Here is a 12,376-nt window from a genome sequence, read left to right on the forward strand (position 1 = left end):
AGCAGGTCACTAAATTCAGGCAAAATTCCACAACTGGATGTTTAAACCTAACACAAATATTTTACTGCTGTTGAGAGAAGGGGTTAATATGAATGATGGTTATTAGGAAGCTATAACAGGAAAGCTACAATAGTGTGATTAACAGATTCACAATAGCTGGAAGCCTCTTTTCTTTAGCCACTAAAAAGCTACAGTATTTCTAGCTATCTAATATATTTCTAGCTATTTTTAGTGTGGCATTACTTTTATTATTCTTATGCTAATATATGTGGAAAATCTGGCTTTGTCGCTCTGTCAGCATTAGCAGTTAGTCATATATATGTTAACACTAAAATAGTATCCTTAATCAGTAGATGCTTCTTAAAATTTCAAGCATGTCTTTCTTTAACTATAGATAATATAACAATACAAATCATTCTTTAAGTTTCCTGTCCTCGTTATTATAAGAATGTATCTGTGGGTCTGAGATGCTAAAGCATAAAATACTGTTACTATGTCAGACTCTAAATATTTAGTGTGCATAAATATTATTAACAGTGTGTTCATTATGTTAATAGTACTTCCCAGTGCTTGCATTTACAAAGAGTGCTCCAATGAGAATGATTTAATTTCGAAGAAAAGCATATTGAAATAGTAGCTTGCTTATTATAGATCAATCCTACCTTGTGTTTGAGACACTGCATGACAGGATTTCAAAAGCTGTTTGTACAAAAATAATAATGTCAAAATTGAGTAATACAACAAGAAGCAAATAAAATGAATGAAAACTGAAGTTAGATTGAGGAATGAATGCAAGAAAAGAATACATAACACAAAAGGCTAATAAATGTGAGTGCCTAATATGTTAAGTCGGAGAGTGTTTCCACCCATAGGTGTCTTAAGTCTGCACTGTACATCTGCTATGAAAGGTATCTCCACCATTATGACATGAAAGGGATATTTAAGACCTTGAGAAGTTTTGATCCAGTTAACTGGAATACATATGACCACTAGCCAGGTGTCAGTGCTCTGGGCCTGATTCTCCTCACACGTAAATCCACTGAAGTCATGGAGTTACATCAGTGGGAAACAAGCGTGACACCGGAATCCATCTCAGAGCCTTTTATGATAACGGCATGATAAATTCCATGCAGAACAATTAGCAGTGAGGGAACTTTCTAAGAATGACAAATCAAATACTCAAAAGTAAGGAATTACAAAGTTTAAGTTAAAAGCCCAGCCCTACTCCTGTCCTTTGTCTTTATATTGTGCTGGATCCAAAGACTCTCGCTGACTTAAGTAGGCTTTGGATCAGGCCCTTAATCTTTTTATATCTTCATACATTATTTTACCAACTAGTACAATTTACACTGCAAGGGAATTGTCTGAACCAATCAGGTTGCAGCAATGCTGCAGTCAGTGTAGCACAATTACATATTTTTTCTCATGTATTCACACTGTGCACTTTGATTGGATGTGTGTACATGATGGACATCGCTGGATTCAGACCATTTTGTGCTAGATGGTGGAGGTGGCAACTAGGGTGGACATTATACCTCCCTGAAGTCATTCTAGCACAGTGCATGTGCTTTATCAGCAGAGTTCACGTTCTGGAAAATTTAGTGAAAAACGTAGGAAATAAATTCATAACCCTGGAAGGGTGACAGCCACTACATCCATCCTTCAGTTCTCTCTCACCTTACTGGGTTTGTGCTTGCATAGTCCACCCTTGAGTTCCTACTTCACTGAGGCCCACCTGGCAATTGAGCTTGTATGATAATTATTGCTCTGCTGGCTCCTCCTTTCAGCAGGGGGAACCACTCAGGAAAAGAGTTTTCCACCAGGAATAAAATTTGATTTTTTTTTTTTTAAAGATGACCGCCAGTTTTCAAGAAAATTTTCTTCTTTTCACCAGCAGAAAGTAACATGGTATTTTAACCAGCGAAGGGAAAACTGGTTCTGATAAAACCCTGGAACTGTCACCAATTTTTAGAACAGGACCCACACCAAAAGCTTTTGCGGTTTTGAGATATTTTGAGCATTTTTTTTCACCCCTATTTTCCATCCAGGACTGGAAACAGAAGTCCCAAAACACGAAGAAAAAAGTTTTTTTTGAGGTATTTCCAGACAGGGCTGACCATGAATGTACTGGAATTCTGGGAGCCTTCCTGCCTAACCTTCCAGTCTCATGAGGTTTGAACAGGTTGGAGGATGAGCTTGGGACAAGCAGCCAAGGTTTAGATGGTTATCTGAACCAAGTCAGAACTCCATACTTTTTGAAGTCCTTCCAAGCCTACATTTTCAACTCCCAAAAAGCTGAGCGGGTACAAATAAAAGCTTCTTTGGAGCCAATTTCAGCGGTGACTCACACTCAGCAGAACTAGGGGTAGGTCTGCACAGCAGCTGGGAGGTGCAATTCCCAGTGTGGGCGCACACACACACGTCCTAGCCCTGCTGCTCAAGCAAGCATCTAAAATTGCAGTATGGCTGTGGCAGCGCCAGGCGCAGCTCAGGCTACCTGCTCAAGTACAATTCTACCGAACCTCCTGTGTACACATGCCAGTGGCTAGCCCAAGCTGCTTCAACCACAGGTGCTAGTTTGAGCAGAGGTAGTGGATGTACAACTGCCCAAGCTGGGAATCCCATCTCCCAGCTACTGTGTAGATGTACCCTACAAATGGAACTGTACTCTCTTTCTCTCCTTTAATTTAGTAACTCACGTTTCTTGTAACCCCTTTAAATAAAATACCTGCTCATTCTGCTTCTCCAAGACTTCTAGATGCTCAAGCTGAATTTTTCTCAGCTGATCCATTTCCTTCGACTGCTTCATTGCTAGCTACAAATAAGAGAAGAGAATACAGGTGACGTATATCACAATTTTTTTTTATGGATAAATAATTTCCAAAGAATATTATTTATTGGCTGGTGTTCACAGTGCAATACAAAACATTAGAAGGAGGCATGGTCCCCACTCTGGACAGTTTACTGTTTAGCCGATCTAAAATATATACAACAGAAAGCTATTTTAATTCAAACGTCATACTAATGAGTTATACGTACTTTGCATATGTTACTTAAATGTGATTTTAAACTCTGCTTAGGATTTTGACTTGTATGTGATAGAAACCAGTAACAAAAATCCATTTTACGAGCCAATTCTCAATTCAAGTAAATGGAAAGGTGAATTCAGATAAAATTCCCACAGATTTCAATCAAAATTTAGAAGTTCAGGAGTAGACCCTGGGTCAGGTTGCTGGTGAAGAGAGACCTTGAAATTCAGTTTGAGAATGACCGAGTCTCTAGTTTCTCAAGTTAGTAGAAATCAGTGCTGTCACTGAGCTACAGTAACTGAAAGGTACATTTTCAAAATGCTGTGCAGAAGCTGGGTGTACATTACTCAAGAGGTGAGGTTCCTGCCAACAAATCACATACATTTGATTTCTTATCAAAATTATACTTACCCTTTTTCTCTCTTCCAGAAACTTTTTAGTGTTGCTGCTGTTTAGTTCTCTTACTCGCCTAAATAAATAAAAAAAGGATATTGTGCTTGAGGACTTCTTATTAAAAAGTCCAAGAGCCAGAACCACAAATCTGAGTCAATGATAAGGAGATAAATAATGTAGGGGCTTATTTTGCCACCCTTTATGCACTACCATAGACTGTGAGTAGCTCCACTAGGGTGACCAGATAGCAAGTGTGAAAAATCAGGATGGGGGTTGGGTGGGGAATAGGAGCTCATATTTAAAAAAAGCCCTAAATATCGGGACTGTCCCTATAAAATTGGGACATCTGGTCACCCTAAGCTCCACTGAGGTCAGTGGGACTAATTACAAAGCAAGGCCCTACTCCGGCTTTAAGTCTTTACATTATATTTAATATTTCTGGCTATCTTGGATGCTGTGACTAAGAGGGTTTGAAGAAACTGATCAAGATTGTTGCAAACTAAGTTTGTCTTGATCCTCAGTCTGGAGTCATCCATTTAATTGAGGAGTTTGTTTTATTAATCCATTTGCAATAGTTTATATTTACCATCTCCTAACAGTGTTTAACAATTATTAAAATCATACTGATTATCAAGAATAAAAAGATATTTTAACGAGTGCTTGACACGGTGCCATTCATAGATTCCAAGGCCAGAAGGTACCACTGTCTTCATCTAGTCTGACTTCCTGTATAGCACAGGCCATAGAACTTCCCCAAAATAATTCCTAGAGCAGATAGTTTAGAAAAAAATCCCATCTTGATTTAAATATTCTGAGTGATGGAGAATGTACCACAACCCTTGGGAAATAGTTCCAGTGATTAATCACTCTCACTGTTAAAAATGTATGCTGTACTTTCAGTCTGAATTTGTCTAGCTTCAACTTCTAGCCATTGTGTTATGCCTTTCTCTGCTAGAGTGAGGAGCCTATGATTAAACGTTTGTTGCCCATGTAGATCCCACTATAAGGAACTCATCCCTGAACCTTCTCTTTATTAAGCTAAATAGATTGAGCTCCCTGAGTCTATCACTATAGGGCAGGTTTTCTAATCCTTTAATCATTCTCATGGCTCTTTTCTGAACCCTCTGCAATTTATCAACATCCTTCTGGAATGGTGGGCAGCAGAACTGGACACACTATTCCAGCAGTGGTCGTACCACTGCCAAATATAGAGGTAAAATAAGCTCTCTACTGCGGTTTGAGATTCCCATGTCTACGTATCCCAGGATTACATTAGCTCTTCTGGCCACAGCATAGCACTGGGAGCTCATGTTCAGTCATTATGACTAATCAGTCATCATGATTAAGGCTACAATTTGATCATGGATATTTTTAGTAAAAATCATGGACAGGTCATGGGCAATAAACAAAAATTCACATCCCGGGATCTGTCCATGACTTGCACTATAAATACCCCTGACTAAATCTTGGGGGGAAAAGGGGCTGCTGCTGGGGGGTTTCCCTGGGTGCCACTACTCGAGGGGGGGAGAGGCACCCCAGGGGGCCACTGCTCAGGGTGGATGGGACTGAGAGGCTGCTGCTCAGTGGGGGGGTGGGTGGGTCTGGGCCAGCGACACCAGCTGCTGGAGGCCGCTGAACAGTGGGTGCTCTGGCTGCTCCCGGGGCTGCTACTCGGGCTGGTGTGGCTGGCTGCAGAGCTGCTCCAGCAGTGGCCAGTGCGGCTATCCACAGGGCCATGTGAACAGCTGGCCCTGGAGCCACCTGCTTGGGCAGCCCTGGGGTCAGCCACACTGATCGCTGCAGAAGTCACGGAGGGTGGAAAGTCACAGAATCCATGACCTCCGTGACAGATGCGGAGCCTTAATCGTGCTCCCTAAATATTTTTCAGGGTTACTGCTTCCCAGGATAGAGTTCCCCCATCCTGTAAGCATGGCCTACATTCTTTGTTCCCAGATGTATATGTTTGCATTGTAGCCCATAGGGCTAGCCTGCTTGTTTGCTTTATTATATCCTTCCTTATTGGTTTGTTTTATTATAATAGATTTGTACTTGAGTATTTTGGCAGTAACACAAGGAACCTACATGCCAGATCCTGTATGATGAGCTAAAGCAAGTTATCCTGGTTATGTTTGTGCCCTTTAACATAGAGAAGTGATGATGAGCTGAGGCAAGTTAGCATACATGTTTGTGACCTTTGGCATAGGTAAGTGGCCGACTGATTGCCCTCTATAAACCTAAATTTATAAACTTAACAGGTACACCACACAGAACATGGAAATAACCACCACCAAACCGGTTCAGGCCAGAAATAACAGATGTGAGAATGAGCTAATGGTCATAAATATGTATGAATATGCCAGGCTATAGAGTAAGCATACCCTGACATTATGTGGGTGAGGAAATTAAATTTGGACATGGAGGGTGGGCACATAAGAGGGACATACCACCATGTTCAGTTAGTCAGTTTTGGTCAGGTTTTAAGTTAGTTTCTCTTGGGTCTTTCTATTGCTTTCTAGCGCTCTTGCTTCTCTTAAATTCTTCATCTTCCACTTGAGAACTGAGGAACCTGGACTATCAGAGTCTTTTGGCATGCCAGAGGCAAGGCTGGTTCTTTGTCTCTTACCATCAGGTTATCAAGGAAGGGTGTAAGTGTGTTAATCTAGGAAGCTTTATAGTAAATAATACCACATGTGACTCCAGAACAATATTAATTCCTTGTTCATTCTGATTATTTTTCCATTTGATTACTATTCCATTTATCTCAATACAAGTCTTTAAGGCTGTATTTTTGCTCTCAGCATGAAAGTCCTTGTCATAAATCCCAAGGGTCCTTGCAAAACTCTGTGCAGCCTGATTTCGGGACAAGAATCTTATCATCTGATCCGATTAATTGGCGAGCCTATAGCCCGTATTATCTAAACAATAACATTCATCCCCTTAAATCAGGCAACAACATTTAGCCATATTAAAACATATATTGTTTGCTTGCGCCCAGTCTGAGTCATTGATGTGTCTTCTTCCTTATTTACCACTCCCCCAATTTTTTGTCATTTGCAAACTTTATTAGTGATGATGTTTTGTTTTCTTCTAGGTCATTGATAAAGATGTTAAATAACGTAGGGCCAAGAACCGATCCCTGCGGGACCCCACTGGAAACAGACCCACTCAATGAGGATTCCCTGTTTATAGTTGCATTTTGAGACCTACCATTTAGCCAATTTTTAATCCATTTAATGTGTGCCATGTAACACTTTATATTGTTCTAGTTTTTTTTAATCAAAATGTCATGCAGTACCAAGTCAAATGCTTCACAGAAGCCTATTATGTCAACACTATTACTTTATCAACCAGACTTGTAATCTCATCAGAAAAAGATAAAGTTAGTTTGACAGGATCTATTTTCCATATTTTATAGTGTGACAAAATTCCTGCTCTACCGGGGTGGGTCTTGTGTTTATTGGCAGATTTGCTCGCCTTGGAGCTTCACGGCAGCCCTCAGCTTGACCGTTTTTCTGAACCCACAGTCCAGGTCGACTCCTCCTGTGTCTGACCAGGAGTTGGGAGGATTTGGGGGGAACCCGGGCCCGCCCTCTACTCCGGGTTCCAGCCCAGGGCCCTGTGGAATGCAGCTGTTTAGAGTGCCTCCTGGAATGGCTATGTGACAGCTACAACTCCCTGGGCTACTTCCCAATGGCCTCCTCCCAACACCTTCTTTATCCTCACCATGGGACCTTCCTCCTGGTATCTGATAAAGCTTGTACACCTCAGTCCTCCAACAGTCCGCGTTCTCACTCTCAGCTCCTAGTGCGTCTTGCTCACAGCTCCTCCCACGCACACCACAAACTGAAGTGAACTTTTTAAAGCTCAGGTGCCCTGATTAGCCTTCCTTAATTGATTCTAGCAGCTTCTTGATTGGCTGCAGGTGTTCTAATCAGCCTGTCTTAATTGTCTCCAGAAGGTTCCTGATTGTTGTGGAACCTTCCCTGTTACCTTACCCAGGGAAAAGGGACCTACTTAGCCTGGGGCTAATATATCTGCCCTCTACTCTCCTATAGCCATCTGGCCCGACCCTGTCACAATAGTTATCATATAAATAAAAAGAAATATAATTCACATTTGTAAAGTGCCTTTTATGGCAAGAATTCTAATGAGCTGACACAAAATAGTTGAAAGAGTTGAATTAGACTAATTGAAAAAATGTGAAAAAGAGCAGTGTCTTCAGCCTATTTTTATATATAAACCCAGCTTAAGTAATTTTATGTCATTAGCAGAAGGTTTTCATAAACCTGGAACATGATTACCAAGGGCTCTGGCAACTGCTGTCTTCAGTCTGTACTAGAAATCTGTAAAACTCCATTGTTTGTTCATTCAGAAGGAACAAGTTCAAGCCCTAGGATCAAAATAGCCCAATGTAGGGCAGGCAATCGAAGATGAAAATGTTCAACTATTTAGCAAGCCCAAAACCATATGGAAACCCTGAAGGGTCATGGGAAATCATCATATGAACATTGCTTCTACCTGTGTATTCAGAACACCTTAAATTAAAATGGAATTTTAAAGAGCTACAAAACTGCAGCCCAAAACCTGGGGAAAATGCAAGAAGCTGTCACTGAAATCTGTGCCTCTAGTTTCCCAAGTCTGGAGCTCAGACATCAAAACTAGGGATGGCTTTCCCAGATCTGCAGTGAAGACACGCTGACTGGCTTTCTAGCTTCAGATGTGATCTGGTCTAGTGGGGCTTGGAGCCCCGCGAACAGGGAATATTGGTCAGGTTTCTAAGACCAGTCAGCACCAGGTGAATGAAGAAGCTGTGGTCCAAGGTTGGAGGATCAATACACGAAGGATACTACACTGTCGTCAGAAAACAGCCCCAGCTCCTCTACCCCTCACATCTTTCTTTGGCACCCCCCCCCCCCCAAAAACTGACTTTGCCCCGTACTAATCTCACACCTATCCCCTTCCTTCCCCATAACTTCCCTTCTGCTCCCTCTGGAATGCCTGTTCCATCTCTCATCCCTGCCAGGAGTGGGCAGAGATGAAGGCCATGGGATGCCTTTTCACTGACGCCATTTCTCATTCCCCAAGTGGCACTATCTCGCCTGCTTCTCTGAACCCAAGGCTAACCCCAAACTAGACCCAAGTCTCAGCGTTGCCTTCTCAGTGCATCTTAACAACACTAAAAAGTAACTGTTGCAAGTGATATTGCACAGCATTTAAAGGGGAAAAATGGATCAGTGAATAAAAACTAAGGTCCTAATTCTAGAAACACTTTCACACAGGTGTAACTTTATCTGTGTGATTAGTTCCATTGTAGTCAGCGGCACTCCTCATGGGTGTGACGTTCAACTCCTTTGTTAGTGTTTCCAAGATTGGGGCCTAAATGATACGATCCACACACACACAAAATTGTACAGAGACAGCCATCGAAAATATATACAGCATAACAATTAAAAACACACGTCATTTTCCACACATCAAAGCATACTTTAGTCAATGTGTGCACAGATCAATCAATTATACTGCCTCTCATAGATGGATCTGACACTTACCTCTCCCTTTCAGCCTTATTTTTGATAGATTTATCCTGGCTTATGGCTTTGCTGTTTTCCATAGAAATTTTAGCCTGGTTGGCACGCATTTCCTTGCTTTCCCTAGGGAAATACGAACAAAATCATTATAAACTGAAATGTGATAGTTAATGGTTGTTAAGGTAGCTTATTGATACCTTTCTATATAATGGCTAAAGTTGTCTGTGAAGTATTAAAGAAGTACAAAGAACAGACTATATAAAGAATGTCTTCTTCCTACTGGACTGTATGTTTGAACAGCACTTACAAATCTCAGGAGGGTATAGAGAAAACAATTTGAAGGAATGGTTTTAAGCATTTTGCACTTTGAATTAAACAGGCTACAAAAATACAGTACTGTCTCTAGTTTAGAACTTTTGACTGAGTAAGAGCTATTGTCAGTAATTTAAGAAATGTGACTTGCCTTTTAAAACTACACAATAAATTTACAAAAACTCTGTGCACAGAATGTATGAGCAGAGTACGAATAATATTAACATTTGCTAGTTCTGGCATATCCGTCTTATTTTTATGATTTGGTGTTGTAACTTCAACTAGCGTTTGGTATAGGTTGATGAATTAGAGAAAAACAATTGCAACACAAACAGCACAGATGACAAAATCAATTAAAGTCCACTGAAGTCAATTATCATATATTATCAGTATTTTATCCTACTTAATGCAATTTGGTGCTTTCTGAATACTGCTCCACTCATCTGCTGATCTCTCCCTGAATTAAAAAATACTTTTTCTCTCTCTGACTCATTACCAACACATTTGGATGCATTTTAGTCAGAAATGTCAGTTTGACTCCCAGATTTTCTAATTTCTTGTGTGCTCCATACACAGTATCTCTAATTCAGTAAAGTGAAATGGAAAGAGTCAAAGGCAGCTGGACTTTCTGAGAGCCATCTGAGTTCTCGTACATCCTGGAGCTGGACAGTCGTCCCCCCCCCCAGTGTTCAATGGCAATCTTCTGATTGCACTCTTAAGCATTTTTTGTTTTCTGCTTTCTTCTTTGAATCCGGTCAGTCCAAGCATGAACTGTAATTGCTTTCTCCACTATGAGTGGAAAACGTTCGACTCTCCAGTAGATATCTGCATCATTTCAGATTACCGATCTCTCTACTACCACTCTGTACACTGTCTAGATAGCTATTCAGCACGTCTCATTACTCTAGTTAATAGATAGAGAGGCTGAAAGAATAGCATGCTGTCAACTGCCCTTTCTATTCTCAAGATGATCCTTTATTTTCCATGTGTCTTGCTCAGCTGATTCCTGGAGGTTACATATACTTCATGTATTTTATACATTCTACAGGCGATGAAGCATGAAGCCCCTTTTGGGCATTATGATCAACAATTCAACATTTCACATTCAAAAGCATTCTGGTTTGTGGACATGCACAGATCTAACAGTGTTTTACATTTGTCTAAGGCAGAAAAATCCCCAATCTTTATACAAACGGGTTGGATAAAAATCCCTGGGTAAGTGGCGAACACAGAGACAGCAACAAATACAACCAAAAAGATCCCTAACTTGGATGGCACAGAACATTATTTAAAGTTTACCCATGCACAGAAATCAATGTGTTGTGCTCGGCACCTCTGAAAAATCAGACCAGCACTTAGAACTGTATGGTACAAATGAAATTGATTTTAAATAAGCAATTCAGTACTAAGAACTGATTTCCAAAGATAATACAGAACCATTAAAATACTATGGAGATGTGAAAATTCTAAATCTAAAGCTACGAACTGTGAGGAAAGGATGAAGAAAGTAAATTTGTATATAGCCTAGGTGACACGTTTTCCTGGTAGAGATATCTCTCCACACTGATAGCTTTAGCCCAATGTAGATAAGAGAACAAGGGAAGTAGGTATAGAAAAGAAAAGAAAAACATTTCAAAAGAGATTAGAATAACTATTCCTCCAGGAAAGAAACTATAATTTAGCAGAATAGATTAGAAGGAGTATACTGGTTACAAAATGGATCAGAAAGCAAGACTGTGGATAGCAAACTGGCTGTGGTGCCTTTGTGGGCTGTTGCAACTGCATAAGAGAATACCCCAAAGGCTGTCCTAACTTGTACTAGGGAATGACTCTTCCCCGGCTTGGTCCCAGAACTAGGATCTGTAAAATAATTATTTTTAATGTATTTCATAATACTTCAAAAAGTATCTAATTATAAAATAAACATATTCCTAGACAGCTTGAATTAATGAGCTAATTTGGAGAGTAACATAAAGATGAGCATATTAAAACCTTTCACTGAGAATTTCCTCTGCTGGATGGAAAGCATGCAGGTCTCAGCATGGAATCTGTTTTATGGTAAGGTACTACATTAGTTCATTCAGGAGTTTTGTTAAAATAGAAAATAACCTCAGTTAGCTTCTTTTGATGTGAAGTCGTTTATGCTTTTTGGACTTCCTACCAGACCAGTGCTGAGGACGGTCTTTTAAAAATATGTATTAAGTAAATTCCTATGCTTGTGGACTTCCTCACATCATAGACTGTGCAATGAGATAATTCCTCCACTTCTATTCTTTGCATGTATAACTCTGGGGATTATGATACTTACCTCCCTTAGTAAAGTCCTTTGAGACCTACTGATGAAAAGTGCTATATTAGAGATAGGCCATACTATTATTTGCATTTAATTTAAAGGGGACAGTGCAGTTAAATATAAAAGCAATCAAGAGTGCTGGCATGCAGCATTTTCTTTGTACTGGAGATTACAACCTGATATTTTATTAAAACAATGTGCAACTGTGAGGTAGTTACACAGAAAAAAAAAAGGTAACTAAAGTTTTCACACCCACAGCTCCTATCAGCTTCAAAAGGTAGTTGCAAATGCTCAGCATCTCTCTGGTTCAGGCTCTTTAAATTCAAGTTCCTTAGCGTAAATGGAGCTGTGGCGATTTACACCAGCTGAGGATCTGCTCCATTATCCCTCAGTTCTTCCTTTGATAACTTATTTGACTATTATGATGCTCTATCCTGATAATCCCGTCACCAGTGCACAGGTTCTCAGGGTGCTGAATGATGACACTGATCTGCTCACCTGTCATGAGAAAACTTTAGCTGTTGGGTTTGTTGCTCATGAGCATTAACCAGCAGGGTTTTCAGGAGCTCACACTGCTGGCTCAGATGTAAATCACGGATTTCTTGCTCTTCGGCACTGTGGGTGTTGATCATCTCTGACCACTCTTTAGTGTGCTGCGCTACAATTTCTTTTACCTGTAGAGAAAGAACAATAACTAGTTTGTCAGTATTTCTCACAGTTATAATATAAGGGCAGCCATTAATGCAGTGGAGATCATTTCAAGATAATTACAAAAATCTTACAAAACACAACTAAATTGCAAGAACTAAATTATATAAAGC

At 40.2% G+C, this 12,376-nt stretch overlaps 1 protein-coding gene and 1 long non-coding RNA gene across 15 annotated transcripts in view; one reads left to right on the forward strand and one right to left on the reverse strand.

Moving 5' to 3' along the window:
- The window catches only part of LOC125633378 (uncharacterized), a 30,797-nt gene extending 21,597 nt beyond the window's left edge, over positions 1 to 9,200 (forward strand). For all 3 annotated transcript variants that reach the window (XR_012667881.1, XR_012667880.1, XR_007355584.2), the window contains exon 4: positions 6,514 to 9,200. This is a non-coding gene — a long non-coding RNA (uncharacterized LOC125633378). The remainder of the gene's footprint in view (positions 1 to 6,513) is intronic.
- The window catches only part of PLCB4 (phospholipase C beta 4), a 330,863-nt gene that overhangs the window by 4,368 nt on the left and 314,119 nt on the right, over positions 1 to 12,376 (reverse strand). For 9 of the 12 annotated variants that reach the window (XM_048842554.2, XM_048842557.2, XM_048842551.2 and 6 more), the window contains 5 exons: positions 12,054 to 12,229; positions 8,972 to 9,073; positions 3,441 to 3,498; positions 2,729 to 2,815; positions 663 to 699 (listed from right to left, as the gene is read on the reverse strand). In XM_048842554.2, coding sequence (XP_048698511.1) covers positions 663 to 699; positions 2,729 to 2,815; positions 3,441 to 3,498; positions 8,972 to 9,073; positions 12,054 to 12,229 — 460 coding nt within the window. Of the gene's footprint in view, positions 1 to 662; positions 700 to 2,728; positions 2,816 to 3,440; positions 3,499 to 8,971; positions 9,074 to 12,053; positions 12,230 to 12,376 lie in introns of those variants that run through there. The other 3 variants (XM_048842550.2, XM_048842552.2, XM_048842559.2) reach the window with 2 other exon arrangements.

The sequence above is a fragment of the Caretta caretta genome, chromosome 3 (assembly GCF_965140235.1).
Source record: "Caretta caretta isolate rCarCar2 chromosome 3, rCarCar1.hap1, whole genome shotgun sequence".
NCBI lineage: Eukaryota > Metazoa > Chordata > Testudines > Cheloniidae > Caretta > Caretta caretta.